At 52.5% G+C, this 17,503-nt stretch overlaps 2 protein-coding genes across 4 annotated transcripts in view; both read right to left on the bottom strand.

The window, feature by feature from the left end:
- The window catches only part of CCAR2 (cell cycle and apoptosis regulator 2), a 15,393-nt gene extending 7,871 nt beyond the window's left edge, over positions 1-7,522 (bottom strand). The window contains exons 1-8 of one of the 2 annotated variants that reach the window (XM_003793972.3): positions 7,312-7,522; positions 6,327-6,420; positions 5,980-6,071; positions 5,486-5,577; positions 5,165-5,279; positions 4,860-4,989; positions 4,486-4,582; positions 256-375 (exon numbers count right to left, since the gene is read on the bottom strand). In XM_003793972.3, the coding sequence (XP_003794020.1) occupies positions 256-375; positions 4,486-4,582; positions 4,860-4,989; positions 5,165-5,279; positions 5,486-5,577; positions 5,980-6,071; positions 6,327-6,384 (704 nt within the window). In that variant the 5' untranslated portion in view covers positions 6,385-6,420; positions 7,312-7,522. The remainder of the gene's footprint in view (positions 1-255; positions 376-4,485; positions 4,583-4,859; positions 4,990-5,164; positions 5,280-5,485; positions 5,578-5,979; positions 6,072-6,326; positions 6,421-7,311) is intronic. The other variant, XM_023515530.1, reaches the window with a different exon arrangement.
- Positions 7,523-8,093: 571 nt separating this feature from the next.
- On the bottom strand, positions 8,094-11,705 carry CUNH8orf58 (chromosome unknown C8orf58 homolog). 2 transcript variants are annotated; one of them, XM_023515531.1, is made up of 7 exons: positions 11,119-11,524; positions 10,678-10,818; positions 10,448-10,556; positions 10,189-10,301; positions 9,855-9,958; positions 8,894-9,026; positions 8,094-8,777 (listed from the first exon to the last, which is right to left on the bottom strand). In XM_023515531.1, the coding sequence occupies exons 1-6, from the start codon at positions 11,422-11,424 to the stop codon at positions 8,912-8,914; spliced, it is 888 nt and encodes a 295-aa protein (XP_023371299.1). In that variant the 5' UTR covers positions 11,425-11,524; the 3' UTR covers positions 8,094-8,777; positions 8,894-8,911. The 2 variants fall into 2 exon arrangements, with proteins under 2 accessions (XP_023371299.1, XP_023371300.1); XM_023515532.1 differs by lacking the exon at positions 8,094-8,777 and having other exon boundaries at positions 8,818-9,026; positions 11,119-11,705.
- Positions 11,706-17,503: the final 5,798 nt, after the last annotated feature.

The raw sequence follows: 17,503 nt of genomic DNA on the forward strand, positions 1-17,503 counted from the left end.
GGCGCCTGTAGTCCCAGCTACTTGGGAGGCTGAAGCAAGAGAATCACTTAAGCCCTAGAGTTTGAGGTTGCTGTGAGCTATGACTCCAAGGCACTCTACCAAGGGCGACATAGTGAGACTCTGTCTCAAAAAACAAAAAAAGACTGTAAGAACAATTGTTTGTGCTTGCATGTACCACATCACTATGTGTCACCTACACGTGAACCTGCTATCAGCAGCCACAAGTCTCAGTCCCACCTCAGCCTTGCCACTCACCTGTCCACAGTGTAGGGAGTGAGATGGACGCGGTAGGGAGGCAGGTCGTGCCTTGGCTTCTTAGCACCCCAAGGCTCTCCGCCGGCCCGCTGTTTGCGTTTCTTGGAGTCATAGTCATCACTGGAGGTTGATCCATTACCAAAAGCAAGAAACCACATTGTTAAGACTGGTCTAAAAAGAAAAGAACTAGAAACAACCTGAATCCCCAGCATTTAAGAAATGGGTAAAGAAGCCATGCTAACAGCCATGTGACAGCATGTTACAAAGACAGTAAACTGGACATTCAAACTCCTTTAGTAACGTAGAAAAACATTCATATGTTAAGCAAAAAGCTATATGCAACACCATGTACACAGTGGGCCTCAACAGTGTAAAAAAGCTTTAGAAGACTATAAAGAAATAAAATATTAATGATAGATGCCTGTGACTGATAAAACTTATGAATTATTTCCTTCTATTTTTCTGAACTTTATAAATCATCCATGGTTATCAAGTAGTTTTTTTTAAATAAGAAAAAAACTGAATTTTTCTTTTCTTTTCTTTTCTTGTCTTTTTTTTACAAACAGAGTCTCACTGTCGCCCTCGGTAGAGTGCTGTGGTGTCACAGCTCACAGCAACCTCCAGCTCTTGGGCTTAGGCAATTCTCTTGCCTCAGCCTCCCGAATAGCTAGGACTACAGGCACCCACCACAACGCCCAGCTATTTTTTGTTGCAGTTTGGCTGGGACCAGGTTCAAACCCGTCACCCTCACTATGTGGGGCCAGCGCCCCACTCACTGAGCCTCAGGCGCTGCCCCCAATTAATTTTTCTTTTAACAAGAGACATATACATGGTACCATGCTGTGGGTCTATGAAGTAAACTTTCTTAGAAGACACAGTTCTAGTAACAAACCTTATCAGAACACATTAAAATCATAAATATACTCAAACCCTTTACTCCAATAATTCCACTCTTGAAAATTTATCCCAAGAAAGTTAATTCAAAAGGAGAAGAAAGGTTATACATAGCAGAAAAGTACCAAGCAGCATCAACTGAGAAGTAAACCCCATCTGTGTATACCCAGCAATGCCCAGATTTCCACAGTAGGTAAAAACAGTCCTGAAGCCACTAAAGCAGTCATGAGGATTATGCTGCAACGTGGAAATCAGTTACAGATCACAGAAGTAATTTGCACTCTAAGGTGAAACTGCAGAAAGTATGCAGACATACAGCTAAAAACTAGAGAAATTTTTCCTTTTCAAGTTGTCTTTAAAAGAGGCAAAACTATACATTTTTATGTTTTAATTTTACATAACATCTACTACTACACACACAGCAAGAAATCACTTCCTATAGTGTTATAGGATAACTACGTTATGGGTACAGTGAATAAAAATAGTAGAGAGAAAAATCCCTATTTGGCAGGAGAGGAATAAAATGCGTGCCGTCTCCCCCACACTGACCTTCAGTCAGTGACCGAACTGACTGTATTTACTAGGCTTCTGCTCTTCCTTGTAGGACAGCTGGGGTCCTTTCCCTACATTACACAGCAGTGACTAAGCTTACAGATTTCACATGAAACTTTTATTCTTTTCTATTTGCCTGGGTCACTTTCCTATCACAAGAATCTCCTTCCAAAAGTGGCCTTCTCATTTCACCTGATAGGATGTCAGTGCTTCCATGTTAACAGAAGACCCGTTCCAAAGTCATTTGACAAGTCTCTTCAGCTCACCTGTGACTGAAGGGAACTCTTCAGTAAATGATGTCAATCTCTAGTTAAACTGTGTGTTCCACTGAACCTTGCTGACTCAGTGGCCAGTTTTCTCCTGTTACTATGAACTGCCAGGAGCAGGTAACATCTCCCTCCTGGTGATAGCACAGATTGACTGGCCCTCTTCTGAAATGCTTAGAATCAGAAGCATTTTAGATTTCAGATTTTTTTGGATTTTGCAATATTTGCATTGTCCTTACGGGATGGATGAGTATGCAAAATCGGAACACCTGAAATCTGAAATGCTCCGATGAGCATTTCCTTTGAGCATCTTGTCAGTGCTTAGCAAGTTTCAGATTCTAGATTTTCTGATTTGAGAAGCTCAACTTGTACGACTTCCTTTCTCTGGAAGCGATGACATGGAAGCATTATGGCCTCGCACAGGGCTCAGCACAGCCAGGGCAATCAAATAAATGCAGCTGACTTCACAGCCTGAATTTGAACCTAAAGCACAAAGTGCATAACAGTCATTGATTTCCAACCAGGCTACATTATCTCTGAAGGCTTTGATCATGTGATAGAACCTCTAAGAAATTCACAGAGCACGCGAGGGAGAGTCCTTGGAAACTGAAGATCAGGAAGATGCACAGGACAAGAGGTTTGGGTGCATGCAAAAACACACACCTGTGACTTGAGAACGGGACATAGGATTTCAAGTAGAGGAAATCCTAAACAAACTTCCCCCTCGTAGAATTCACAATGACCTGCCCCAAGGGACAAATGCTAGCTTGAGCACAGAGACTAGTCTATCACTTTGCCTAAACAACTTCTCTGAGTTACTCCATGCTGCTTTGAAATGTTTCCATTGGTTCGCGTTGTCAGTTCTTGCCAATGACATTTGGAATGAGGGTGTTTTCTTCTATGCACAGCTCTCATTTCAAAAAAGAAAGACAACAGGAGGGAACTTTTTGGAGTGATACAATGTTCTAATTCTTTTTTTGTTTTTTGTTTTATTTTTGGCCGGGGCTGGGTTTGAACCGGCCACCTCCAGCATATGGGGCCAGCACCCTACTCCTTTGAGCCACAGGCACCACCCCAGAATGTTTTAATTCTTAATAGGGGTGAGATTTACGAGGGATTTTCCATTTGTCAAAATTTTCCAGTTCAGACTTATGCATTTCAATCTACATAAATTTCATCTTTAAAAGAAAAATCAAGGCAGTGTGTAGAGGAAGGAAGAGAAAGGAACGAATGGTAGATGATGATACTTGTTAAAGCTGGGTGATGAGCATCATGAGGGCTCTTCACACCATCCTGTCTACTTTGCATACATTGAAACTTTCCATTATAAAAAGTTAAAATGAAGGGGCAGCACCCACAGATCAGTGGGTAGGATGCCAGCCACATACACCCAGGCTAGCAGGTTCAAACCTGGCCTGGGGCCAGCTACAACAATGGTGACAACTGCAACAACTACAACAAAAATAGCTGGGACTTGTGGCAGGTGCCTGTAGTCCCAGCTACTTGGGAGGCTGAGGGAAGAGAATTGCTTAAGCCCAAGAGTTTGAGGTTGTTGTGAGCTGTGATGCCATAGCACTCTACCGAGGGTGACATAGTGAGACTCTGGCTCAAAAGAGAAAAAAAAAAAAAAGTTAAAATGAAGATAGAACCAGAATGAGGTAGAAACACTCAGATTCAGAAAGAACATGTGAACTGGACAGGGGATAGACAGTCTGTTCCCAAAGTCCCCAGTGGTCACAGACAAGAGAGGACCACCTAGAATGATCCTCGAAGGCTCAAATCATCCTTGCTTACTCTTGCAGAAAGCTATCTGCAAATCCAAGGCAAAACTCTTGAATTTCTGTACACGGTGCAACATACACATTCTAACTTGAACTTATGTATACATTGTATATAAAGAAATGCATTTGATACTAGTAACTAAAACATACTATGTTACTTTTGGACATGTTACTATGTTCTTTTTTTTTTTTTTTTTTTTTTTGAGATAGAGTCTCAAGCTGTTGCCCTGGGTATAATGCCCTAGCATCACAGCTCACAGCAACCTCAAACTCTTGAGCTTAAGCAATTCTCTTGCCTCAGCCTCCCAAGTAGCTAGGACTACAGGTGCCCGCCACAACACCCAGCTATTTTTTGTTTGTTTATTTTTGTTGTTGTTGTTGTTGTTGTCGTCGTCGTTGTCTGGCAGGCCTGGGCTGGATTCAAACCTGCCAGCTCTGGTCTAAGTGGCTGGTGCCCTAGCGACTGAGCTATAGGCACTGAGCCATGTTACTATTTTCTTGACTTTCATTTCCTGGTATCTCAACCTTAGAGACCAGAAATAAAAATTATATATTTAAAGTATCTCAGCATGACATTTTGAGGACAAACAATATCAAACCCCCGCTTGCTAAATCAGTGTATAACTAGAATCTAGCTGTAGAAAGAGAATATTAGTGTCAATAGGTGGCCAAAAAAGGGACACTGCTCCTAAAGGTAAGTAAAATAAAACGTCTTTTCTGCTTAATCATCTTCTTACCTTCGGCCCTGATCCAATCGTCCATGAGGGCCCCGAGCAGGAAATCTGTTCAGGTGGCTCAGGTGAAGCGTGTGGGATGTTTGGAAGAGACTCAGAGCTGCAAAGAGGGAATGGCTAGTGACTTTAAAACCCTAAAAAGCCTGTCCAGCTTCCCCCTCCCTTTCTTCCAGTGCACAGAAGTAACCTGAAAGTTATAAACACATTCATTAAGAGTATCCCATAAAGGGGCGACGCCTATAGCTCAAAGGAGTAGGGTGCCAGCCCCATATGTTGGAGGTGGCAGGTTCAAACCCAGCTCCAGCCAAAAATTGCAGGAAAAAAAAAAAAGAGTATCCCATAAAGCCACATCCTAGTGCCATGCCACTAGTACTCACGCTTCTGAGGAAAGAGTGGGGGAATCCGGTGAGGCTGGAAGATCAACTGAGGCTGAGCTCCCAGGATCCCTTGCTTCTGGCCCAGGGCTGCCACATGCAGAAGGGGAGGTGCTGGGGACTTCAGTAGGGGCTGTAGGACAGTAGCCAGGAAATTCAGGGGATCCCATGCATTCAGGGGATCTTTCCACTACCTTGGAAAGATGCAGTCCCACCCCCTCGACAAAAGAAGGTTCTTGACCAGCTGTCAGGGTGCAGGGCTTCCTTCCCACCCCTTTCCAATGCGCATGCTAAAGAAAGGTGAATACCTGGTTGGAGAGCGTTTGCACCTTGACAGCATTCCAGGGCACTGCCTGGCCTGGGTTGTATGCAGCCTTCACCAGCACCTTCTCACCCAGCTGGGGCAGCCGGCCCTTCACCACACTGCCAGCACACAAGCCAGGAGGCCCATCAGAAGAAGGACCCTGGCCAAGCCACCCTGACTGCCCCTATGAGAATCTCCATCAAGATTTCTCACACCATCCATAAAAACAGCAAAGCAATGGCTTCGGGGGTCAGGGGGACCACCAGCATGGTGACAGAACTGAATCTAATAAGCATTTCCGGTAGGAGACCAGCCTCGAGCCTACCTCAGCTGGAAAAAGACCTCTTCATCGACCACCCCAAAGTAGTCGTGCAAACTGGTAACAATGCCAGTGAAGACACGCTGCTTCTCCCCACCCTGTAAAGGGAGAGGGCGGGTTAGAGGTACAGGGAACAACCTGGGCAAAACCTCCCTCTGCCACTAGGGTCTCATTCCTGTCCCTGCTTCAGCTCAGTGCACTGCATCACGACGCACGTAGAGTGAAGCATGTGTACACAGTAGACAGAATCCATCTCTGGAGTGGGGGACAGTTGATTCTTGACTCACAATCTTCTTTTAGAAGATTTCTAGTTCTTTAATTTGTAGAAGTACCCCAAAGATCTCCCTAGAGCCAGAAATTAAGACTCTCTAGTCTAAGAGGTGTCTAGTCACCCCCAGGAATAACAAACACGATAATGTAAAAACGAAAGCTTATCAGGCATCCATGCATGCTGGGTAGTCCCAAGAGCTGAAATTCACTACATAGGACGCCCAACCTACCTGAAGGTGCCTAGCATTTTGGGACAGGTCTGTGGCCACAGGAGGAGTGAGCAGACCAGGAGGAGGGCCCAGAAGAGATGTGGAAGCTGCGCCTGTGGAGATAGAGAAGCAATCTCCAAGAACTGGACGTGCCACCTTAAGTACAAAAGTCAGCTAGAGGACACAGCGAACCCGAGTGCAAAGCTCCCACCAGTTTCTCCACGGGGCTCCGCTGGTAACCACAGTGGGCAACTCCTGTTTTCCTAAGAAACACCAGCAGCAAACTGCTCTCCACCAAAAAAACCCCGAAAGCCAATGTTTGAAAACTACCTCCCAGTATGAGGCCAAGGAGGGAGAAAAGTAATCACCTGAGAAGTTGCGTCCCCCTGGAAGTGGGTTGAGCCGCTGGCGCTTAAACTGGGACATTGGGAATGCTGTCCTCTTTCAGAGTCTTGGAAAAACCTTCAATCCAAAAAAGAAACATGTTAACAGCTTATGTGGAAAATTTCTGTCTACCCCCAGAAAGGGGGAGAATCTGAAGGAACTTAGAATCTTGAGGAAAGCAGAGAGGTGGATACCGAGACTTGAACGCAGGCAATGGACGGAGAGAATGTGAAGGGAGCAGTAAATAAAGGGAGAAATTACATTATTTCCAGTTTGCCCTCACGATAACCTAGAGGTGGGTGATACTGTCACAGCATTTTACAGACAAGGCAACTGAAGCTCAGAGAGATCAAGACACCTGCCGGGGGCCTCGTAACTAGTTAGTGACAAGACTGGGACTCACACCCAGGTCTCTCAACAACTTAGCGCTCTTCTCACGATGCCACACCACCCCCGGAGCAGGTGGTGGGTGGAGGGCTGGAAAGAGCCCCAGTGACATTCATTCATTTAAAAACATCCGCCGAAACCGTCCACGCAGGGCCCGAAAAATGGAGGCCGGTGCGGGCGAGGAGCCGACGAGGGCCCTCTCCCCGGAAGCCCGGGCCGTTGTTTCCCCGACCGGCTGGCGGGACGGCGGCTCCCAGGCCGGCCCGCGGCGAAATGGGCTGCTCGCCCGCCCTCCCGCTCCCACGCTCCGGGGCCCGCCGCTCCGGCCTCGGCAGGCGCGGTGGCGGGTGTCCCGGCCCGGCCGCGGAGAGTCCACCGGGGGAGGACGAAGGCGCGCGGTCTCCCCTCCTCCGCCCGCCCCCAGGGCCGAGGCCGTTGCCAGGGAGACCGGACCTGCAGCCGTGGGGGGCTCGGCCCCTTCTGCGCCCAGCGCATCTCGGCCGCCGGGCCCTCGCAGCCCCTCGGCCGGGGCAGGGCGGAGGGGTGGCGGGGCGGACGGGCAGCAGGGGGGGCCCTACCCACCTGCGGGCCAGGGCCGCGACACCGGGGGGACAAAGACACCCGGAACCACCACAGCCGCTACTGTCGCCGCCACCGGAAGCACCTCTCCGGAAGCGCGACCACTGGTCGGAAGCTGCCACTCTCCCGGATATGGTCCCTCCCTCGTTTCCACCGACCTCTCCCTTCCCCCACGCCGGCCTGCCATCCCGCTGCAACTGGGGAACGGAAGTGCGCCTTCCCGGATCGGATGCGCGTTAAGAAGCCGCGCCTCATGGTGCACTTACTTCAGTGTCTGCCTAGAAGAGTAGGCATCAGAATATTGGTTCCTAGTTCCAAGGTAGTAGAGCTGGACCCCAAAATACAAGGGAGCACTCACTGCCTTCCATCCTAGCCTCACTCTGACAACTCCAAGAAAGCAGCAGCAAGAGAACCAGATTCTGCTGACAGGAGGAGGAGGATGGCTGAGCGGTGGCCATTTTAGGAGACATTCCTGTGTCTTAAGCCAATGACCCCCAACCCTAGCACTCTGCCCTTCCTTGGACCACACCCCCACAGCAGCTCTGGGGGTGAGCCAGGGCGGGAGCCAATGCCCTAACTCTCAAATATGAAACCTAGGAGAACTTGATGAAGTGGCTTACTCAAAATCTTGCCAGAAAATTGGCCACTTTAGTCCCCATTAGCAATCCCAGTCTGCTTTATCCTCTGGCCAACCCATCAACCCTCAAGTCCAGCCCCTTGCTAGCACCCATGCCCTCCCCTTTCCTGTTCATTTAACATTCACAGAGGACTTTGAGGCAGTTTAATCTCATTCCATCCTCATAACAAGCCTGTGAGGTAGGTAAGGCAAAATCATTATTCCATATGGGAAGCTGTGGCTCAGGAAAGGTGGGACTTTGTCAAGCCTAAAAAGTGGTATGAGCTTCTGGTTTCAGTTCTGACATGTACAAGTTAGTATGGAGCAGAGCAGCTGAGGACAGACTTTGAAGGTTACTCTGCTGTTCCGAATGTTGTCCCCAATCTTCCCCATTCCTGGCACAGTCTTCCAGGGGTTCTGCTCCAGTGGGGGCAAAACTCCATGCAGAGGCAGTCAACGCAGCACCATCCTCTATCCCCAGGGCTGCCAGCGTGGCCATGAGGAGGAAGTTCAGGAACAGCCCACTGTGGAACAGAGGTCACTTCCATCCTTTGGCAATTACCTCATGCAAAAGACCAACATTTGGGTGCATGATTCCAGAGATGATTGGATCTAAAAGTTCACAACACTGACAGTCCCATAGAGAGATACATCTCATTGTTCATAAATACCCGTCTGCAATGTACTGGGCCTAGACCATGCCAAATACATGCTATGGATGCCTGATAAGTTAGTTCACATTGTCTAGGCCCAGAGATTCTGGCAAAGAGGAGCCCTGGAGCTGCCAGATCTTGGGGCCTCTCAGGGAACCAGGCCTTCTCTGCCGATCTGTTGTGAGGAGAAAGATCCTGTCCTTGAACTCCAGAGAGAAGGGCAAGTGTCAGTGGCTTTTCCTGGCACTGAGGAGAAGCAGCAAGAGGACAAAGGGAGAGGAAGACTTTACAGCAAGTCCCCTCCACCCAGGGTCACCTGCTGCATCGAGAAGTCTCAGCATACAGAAAGGTTTTTTGCTCGTTGCTTCTTAACCACTAATGATGGCATAAAGGTTTTCCGGTGGATGCAGCTCTGAGGCCTATCAGGGAGGTGGTTCCTGGGCTCAATCCTGTAGAAAAGGACAGGACAGGAGACATTGAGCTAGAAGGAAGAAATGAAGGTAACAATGGCCCCAAGGTTGAGAGATCATTTGTCTGCTGTGGGGAGCCAGGGGATATTAATGAGTTGCTGCTTCTTCCCCCTGGAGAATTATTCAGGACAAGCAGAGGCATGATGCACTGCACCCACTGTGGAATCTTTTGACTGTGCCTTCATTTTGCTGCCCCTGTGAACCCAGGGAGGGGCCCTAAATTCCAGCGTTGAGTGGTGAGGGCTTGCTGAGCTGTGAGAGATTTCCCACACTCTACTCCCATCGTGACTTACTGTGTGGCTTTGGGAAAGCAGCTTCCCCCAACTCTACCCAGAGCCCACCTTCTCATCTGTAAAAGGGGTATTTTAACTATTTTCCCTTTTGTCCAGAACCCCTTCCAAGACTTTCTGTCTCTCAAATTTTCTTTTCTTTTTTTTGAGACAGAGCCTCAAGCTGTCTCCCTGGGTAGAGTGCCGTGGCATCACAGCTCACAGCAACCTCCGACTCCTGGGTTCAAGCAATTCTCCCGCCTCTGCCTCTCAAGTAGCTGAGACTACAGGTGCCCGCCACAACACCCAGCTATTTTTTGGTTGTAGCCGTCATTGTTGTTTGGTGGGCCCGGGCTGGATTCGAACCTGCCAACTCAGGTGTATGTGGCTGGCGCCTTAGCCACTTGAGCCACAGGCACCAAGCCTGTCTCTCAAATTTTCTACAGACAAAAATGACAAGTAGCAGGACAGTCTCAGCATTTTGGTTTATCATCAGTTTCCTCTCCCTGCCCCAGGCTGGGCTGGGTACACGACTCACCAGAGGCCAGAACTACCAGGAGGGGCAGGGGGCTCAGGCTGTTGATGGCTCCTCCAGCGGATTCGGTTGAGTAGGACCTTGACTTTGTCCCAGTGGGAGACATCCTGCTGAGCAGAAGATGAGGGATCACCACAGAGCCCTCCCCACACACATAGCCCCAACCAAGCTCCCAAAGACACCTGTCACCACAGCCAGATCAAATCACCTGCTCCAAGCAGGAATCAGTCCTGTCTTTTTCCCAGGGTTTCTGGCTTACAGGGTGCACCTACGTTCCCACCAACCCCACCCCACCAAAGCACACCCTACCACCTGCCCCATGTATACCCATCCCTACCTTGTGTCCCTGGGAGCATGGAAAGTTATGAGTTGGCTCCACTGGGGCCTCTGCCAACTTGGGATGACTAGTGTTGGGCATCCCCACTTTGGGGGGTGAAGCTGCCTTTGTCCCTTCAGAAAAAGAGTCAGGTTACCCAGGGCCAGGAAGCCACTCCATCAAGCTATGGCTGGGGGGTGGGGTAGAGGGTCTGCTGGTGGGACCCTGGGTGGGCAGATGAGGCAAGCAGGACACAGGGGGAGACACAAATGTCCCTCACCTGACTCCTCTGTCTGGCTTCGTAGTTCCCATGGCCTCTGCACCTGATTGCTGGAGGTTTGTGAGGGTGAAGGTGAAGGGGCCACAGCCAACTCCTCCTCTTCAGGGTCCTGTGCACAGGGAAGACAGGGCAATCAGGGCCTGACTAGAGGGCAGCCATGGTGCCAGGGTTCCTGCCCCTTCTCTGCCTCCCTCACTGGATGGCCTGGAAGCCCCCAGACCCACACTCACCCCAGGGGGCCTCTGGGACTGCAGCTGCAGGTAGAGCTGCTGGAGCCTTGCCATCTGCTCCAGCACCAGGCACAGGTGCTCGAGGTATCGAAGACCCTGCCCTGGGAGGCAGGTCCAGGCTTCAGGCCCCGGGCCCTCCACCTGTGGGACACGGCAGGTAGGGGAGACTCCCAAACACAAGCAGATTTCCACCCCAGCCAAGGGTGCTGGGCTGTGCTCAGCCAGCAGACGGGGCAAAGTGGGAGGAAGCCTCACCCTGACAGCTGACCTGTGGCTGCCTACCTCCTCTTGGAGAGCAGGGTGAGACAAGGAGCTGTGATACAACTGCCAATTAGAGGCAAGGATGCCCCACCCCGAGAGAGCTCCAGGGAGGGCTGGCTCAGGCTGGGGGGTGGACAGTCTCTTGCCGCACTAGTCCCCAGGCTGAGAACTGGCACTCACCACCTCTGTCGCTTCCAGGCTGGCCTCGCCATCTACGTGTACCTCACTGGACTCTTGTTTCCCTGCTCCATAAAGGGGAACTTCACACTCAGGCTTGCTTGGTGGCTGGAAGGGGCTGCGGCGTCCTGACAAGCTGGCTGGCCCTGTGGGGAGCCGGTGTGACCGCTCCAGCATCTGCTCCAGTTTGTGGCTGGCCAAGAACCGACCTTGCTGGGTGGGGAGCTCAGGGCTCCCCAGGGGCTCAAAGTCCAGAGAGTCCTGAGAAAGGCCTGGTAAAGTGGCCAGGAGGCTGTCCCCAACTGCCATCTCTACTCCTGAGTCCCGGGAGGCCAGTTTGAGAAGTGGCACCTGCCTGCCGACACTTCTTAGCTCACCACCCCACTGCCAGGAGTCTGATGAGCACTCAGGAGCAACATCCGGGATGCGTCTGTAGGTGCTGGTGACTCCAGGCACCACACAGCCACGTGCCAGGCCCTGGACAGCCCCATCTGCAAGAAGAGTCAGTGTCAGGCTGAGCAGAACGCCCCCAACGCCCCCAGCATTCCTGGCAGCTGGCAGCACTTCCCAGGAGGAGCCTCCTGGAAGGAGTTAGGGAAGAAAGGACAGCCACAGCCTGGCCCACAGAGGGCCCAGCTGTTTGGGAAGTGCTGAATGAGGTCACTTCTTGCCACAGAAGTCCTAGCAGTTTACTCTCTCAGCTCCTGAGACAGCCAGTGTGCCCTGTGCTGCCCCCACTAGGGTCAGCTACGACCTCCACGTTACAAGGGGGGCCACAGCCTCCTCAGCTGCTCTCCCAGGGGAGTAGGCTGGTTCCTAGCCTCAGGGAGGAGGGAAGGACACAAAGACAGAAGCCTGGGGACCACTCTGCTCTCCTGCCCCAGAACATCAGCAGGCGAGAAGCAGAGAGCTTGGGTGACAGTGATCAAAACATCTATGCCTATGTTGGGCTTTTGTTCTTCTTTTTTTTTTTTTTTTTTTTGGTAGAGATAGAGTCTCACTTTATCGCCCTCTGTAGAGTGCTGTGGCGTCACATAGCTCTCGGTAACCTCCAACTCCTGGGCTTAGGCGAGTTTCTTGCCTCAGCCTCCCAAGTAGCTGGGACTACAGGCGCCTGCCACAACGTCCGGCTATTTTTTGGTGCAGTTTGGCTGGGGCCGGACTTGAACCCGCCATATATGGGGCTGGCGCCCTACCCACTGGGCACCGGCGTCGTCGCCTGGCTTTTGTTCTTTGAAGTGAGAAATAGTGAAAATTTTGCAGAGTTTAAGAGGAGCAATTTAAGTGAAAGGAGGAGGGGGGCATGAAGCACCCCCTCCTTACCAACTCTGTGCCAGGTCCTCTTGTGGCCTGGGTGCAGAACCTGAGCTCACCCAGCAAGGGCTGGATGCCAACCTGGGCCCCTCTGGGCAAGGAAGCCGGCCAGGAGGCTAGGAGGCACCCTGTACCGCCCGCCTGCCCGCTGGACTGGGGGCACCGCACGGAGGGCGCAAGCAGCGGAGTCAGATGCTCTCTCCGCCGCCCCGAAGCTGGCAGCCTCGCGGCAGGGGATGACAGGGAAGGGGACCCGTAGGAAGAAGGACGGAAGCGGTGGCTGGTTTAACGCCAAAGCCCAGAGAGTCTCCAACGTGCCAGGCGACCCCAGCCTAATGACTCGGCCCCTAAAGGGTGGTGGGCAAGGCCCGCAGGTGCGCCGGGCCGGGCGTGGTAAGGCGGCTCCGGGACAGAGGGTTCTGGCCGACGGAGGGGCAGGCGACTCACCCCGGCCGTCCACGGCGAAGACGCGCCGCCGGCCCAGCATGGCCCGCTCCCGCCGCAGCCCGCCCGGCGCTCCTGGCCGGTCCCCCGCCGCTGGGGCAGCTCAGCGCGCGAGTCCGCACCCAGCTGGGCGCGGCCCGGGGACACTCCCGGCTGGGGGCGGAGTGGGAAGGGGAAGGAGGGGCGAAGGTACACGGGCGCGCGGCCACCTCTGGTAGCCGACCACCCGTGTCCCGCCACCCCAGGTGTCCCCAGTCCTGGTGGGACGAGAATAAGGGCACGGATCCGCTGCGGGCTCGGGGCGCTCCGTCCCCCTACCCCAGTCCACAGGCCGGGGCTGTCTTCCTGCAGCCGCCTGGAGCCGGGGAGTGAAGCGCGGGGGCCGGGGGTGGGGTGGTGGGGGGACAGGACGGAGCCCGGAAGGAAACAGCCCCACGTGGGACTGTGGGAAGAGCGCGGGTTCTCAGCGGCTTGGGCAAATCTCTCTGGAGCCTGGCGCGATGAAAGGGGCCTCGATTCCTGCCCGGCGGGAAAACCTTTACTGCAACTACAGGGCACTTGCGTGTCCCCGGCCACCTCTGAACCCCTGCCGTCCACGCCTCGTCCTGGGTGTCCTAAAGCTGGGGGGCCGGTGGGTGTTCCCGGCCTGGGGAGACGTGAGCCAGGACAGAGAAGCAACCCGAAACTGGGCCAAAGTGTAAATTCTTCCCTGTCCCCACCCCCTTACCCCCCCCTACTCTCGTTGGACATGGGATTCCACCACCCTCTCTGCATCCTTAAAGGAGCCCAAGCAGGGAGACAGCTTGGTGACCCGACAGGCTGATGGCCTCTAAGAAAGCTTCCTACTCCGGAGAGAGGGGGCAGGGCTGGAAAAATCCCAGCGGGACCTAAATCCCCTGGAGGCCGATAAGGGAACTGGGGACGTGCAGAATTGCACCTGGGCCTCTGGGGGAGGGGCTGGAGCCTGAACCCCTGGGAGGAAAGTGGCTTTTAACTGGGAGAGGGAAGACGGTTTACTCAGCTCTCTGCTCCCTGCTACTTCCTGCCCTCAAACACCATCCTCAGGAACCTTGGTCAGAGAACCCCGAACTATCAGATGTTATGACTTGGTAAGATAGAGGGCAGAATGAGACCAAGCCCATGTCTCAAAGGCTTGATGCTTAGGTCCCAGCCTTCCCTGCTAGCCATGGGTCACCTGGCTGCCCTCTGTCCCCCTTCTACTTCTCACAGGCAGAGAGGGAAACCGAGAGTGCTGGGCCTGGCAGGGAATGCCTAGTGCAAGTTCAGGAGGATGTGACACCCACCCACCTCCCCAGCCATGCCAGCCCCCATGCTGGCAGGTGTTTTCCTCCCTCCAAGGTGAAAGGGTAGGGAGGTGAAGGGGAGGCAGCCTTCTGATGGCCCTGAATTTGGAGAATGTGGGGCAGGATTCCAAGCAGTCTCTGTGGTGACTCTGGGGCAAGAATGCATCTGGAAACAGGAAGCCCAGCCAGCAGGAATGCAGTGTCTCAGCACAACCGATTTGTATGTGACTCAGAAGAAACCACCCCACACACACCCCAACACGCACTCCCACCAGACCTCCACCCTGCTCTCTGCCAACGCACACACAGCAGGGCAGGAGCAGCTTGAGGGCCATGAGACCTGGGTCCCGACGTGTGAGGTGGGGCCTGGGCCACTTCAGCTGTGGCATCTCAGAACCTGGTGAAAGCTTCACTCCTAGAGGGCTCTGTGGCCCTGTAAAACTGACCTCCTCAGTCTCTCTGAGTGATCCTGAAGGAATGGGAGGGCAGGGAGGCATACCCCACTGCCCACCTAACAAGGTGAGCAGCAGCCCTGAGTTCCTGAGACAGATGGTGGGAGAGCAGAGTTATCCTGAGGCCGAGGCCAGAGCTGCAGTGGCCCCTTCACCTCTGGGAGGAAGTCCGGGCTGCAGGAAGCCTGTTTCCTGCCAGTGCAGCTGAAGCTGGGCCCTGGGGGAGGAAGGACAAATCCAGCAGTCTGGAGACAGCTCCTGCCAGCCTGGAGAAGGCTGGGAAAAACTATGGTGACCTCCTGTTGTGGTAAGTGGCGGCTGGAGCTATACCTGGAAGGCTGCCTCTGGTGATAGAGGAGCAAGAACCCCCCCCCACACACACACACACACCCTCCAGCTATAAGCCAAAAACCCAGGAGCAGGCCCTAGCTCCGCTCTCAGGCTCCTCCTTACTATCTAGGAGACCTTGGGACAGGCACTTGACTTTCCTGTACTCAATTTCTTCATCTGTGGAACAAGGATGATAACACCTACCTCAGAGTTGCAAGGATTGAGTTCAAGCTTTTTCTTTTTTTTTTAAAAGACAGTCTCACTGTTGCCCCAGGCTAGGGTGCCTTCACATCATAGTTCACAGCAACCTCAAACTCCTGGGCTCAATGATCCTCTTGCCTCAGCCTCCCAAGGAGCTGGGACTACAGGTGCCTGCCACAATGCCTAGCTAGTTTTTCTGTTTTGGGGTCTCACTCTTGCTCAGGCTGGTGTTGAACTCCTGAGCTCAAGCAATTTACCCGCCTCAGCCTCCCAGAGTGTTAGGATTATAATTGTGATCCATCGTACCTAGCTGAGTTCAAGCCTTTAAAATGTCCTTAGCACATCAAAAGTGCTCTAAATGCCATTATTATCTAGCTGTTATCACTTTGGTAAAGTGGCTTTCCTGTCTCTAACCAAAGGGCGGTGAGGTTGTGTGAGATGCTCTCTCAGAATACTTCTAATGCTAATCTGTCATTTCTGAAGTCATTCCCTGAAACATAGAAAGAAGTAAGGAAGACACCACTCTGGACACAGTTCAGTGGCACAAGTGGGCCAGAGCGGGGCCGGTGCTCACAGCTAGCTGACATGGGGATGAGGTGGGTATAAAGACCAAAGGCTGCCCTCAGCTTCTCTGCTCTCAAACCAGCTTGACTATTAACTTCATCTCCCAGAGGATTGGCTTCCAAGTTCAGGCTAGTGGTGTGGCTACAGAGAACTCTGGTGCAGAAACCCTTGGGACCCCTGGAGGAGAGCCAGAGGGTAACAATGTTAGCAAGTTACCCCTGTACCTCACACATATGTACAAATAAAAAAATAAATGGAAAATAGGCCAGAGGTGAGTTTGAGCCTGGAGCTATTCAACAGCACACTGGTATGCCTGTTTCACAAGTGTCCCCATTGCTACTTGTTCTCCTCCACTCCTTAGGACACTGCAGGCCCAGTATGGTTTATCATGACCAGGATCTCACCACAGCAATAGTCCAACCTGTCACCTATCTTTTCCAACCTGTCACCTCCCTGCTTAACATTTTTCAAATGTTTCCAGAAGCACTCTGGCATTCCCAGCCGCCTTCCAATCTTATCTGAGCATCCCTGCCAGCCACCACTTTATTTTATTTTTTGTCACCCCTGGTGGAGTGCCATGGCATCATAGCTCACAGCAACCTCAGTCTCTTGGGCTCAAGTGATTCTCTTGTCTCAGCCTCCTGAGTGGCTAGGACTACAAGTGCCCACAACAACGCCTGACTATTTTTAGAGACAGGGGTCTTGCTCTAGCTCAGGCTGGTCTCCAACTCATGAGCTCAGGCAATCTGCCCACCTCAGCCTCCCAGAGTTCTGGGATCACAGGTATGAGCCACTGTGCCCAGCCTAGCCACTGCTTTAAACTGTGCCACCGCCAGTCTCCCACCACTCAGCACCTCTCTCCTTCACCTGTCCAAGAATTGGTCATCCTTTCCCATGGATAGCCACTGTTTGAACTAACTGGGGAGCTCTTTTTTGTGTTCCTAAGCACTCACTGCCACATAGCATTATTTCATTCATGCCAGCTCAATCACTGACACTTGCCTTTTATCTCCAAGAAAGCAAGAAAAGTGCCAGGTCTTTCTGTAACCCGGCTAGCCCAGAATCCAAGCGTTGACCAGCGAACTGAATTCCTTTTGGGAGCGTCCTCCCAGCATCAGGCCGTGCTGAACACTAGGTGGCGCCACAGAGGCGACCCTATTTCTGACCAGACGCTGGGCGGACAGACAAGACTGTTGGGCCAGACAGCCCGAAATGATCTTTTCTATGAAAATAAAGGGCCCTCCTCAGGCAACTATCAAGGTGTAAATTATATCAACAGGTGCCTGAGGAGGTAACACAAACAGTCTCTGCCAAGATTCCTTCCAAAAAGAGCCAGATAACACAAAGCTAGGGGGCAGGCACCCGCCAAGGCCCTTCTGAAGCCCAGCTTTGATCTCACCCCTGAAAACAAAGCTGAGGCTGCCGCGGATCCCTTGTGCTAACAGGGGACAGGTCTGGAGCACCAGGGAGCACTCTGCCCCACTGCCCTGAAACTTTCTGAAATGTCCTCTGGGATTAGGACTAGGGATGGTTGGTAAATCAGGCCAAAAATCACGGGCTGGTAATGGATCACTGCCCCCCACCTCGCTTCAAATGCACCTTGAGACAAGCACACCTGGTGCCAGCCACATGCACTGTATTCCCCCCACCCCTACCCACATCAACCACCAATGAAGCCAGCAGTCTCTCCCGGGGGACAGGTAGGAAGCATGGTCCCTCAGGGTGGTGGCTCTCCTGGGGTGTCTCAGGCCCTTCCCTCGTCTCAGAGCAAGGGTAACC

The sequence above is a fragment of the Otolemur garnettii genome, unplaced genomic scaffold, assembly GCF_000181295.1.
Source record: "Otolemur garnettii isolate 467f Iridium unplaced genomic scaffold, OtoGar3 scaffold00074, whole genome shotgun sequence".
In the NCBI taxonomy this organism is placed as follows: Eukaryota; Metazoa; Chordata; class Mammalia; order Primates; family Galagidae; genus Otolemur; species Otolemur garnettii.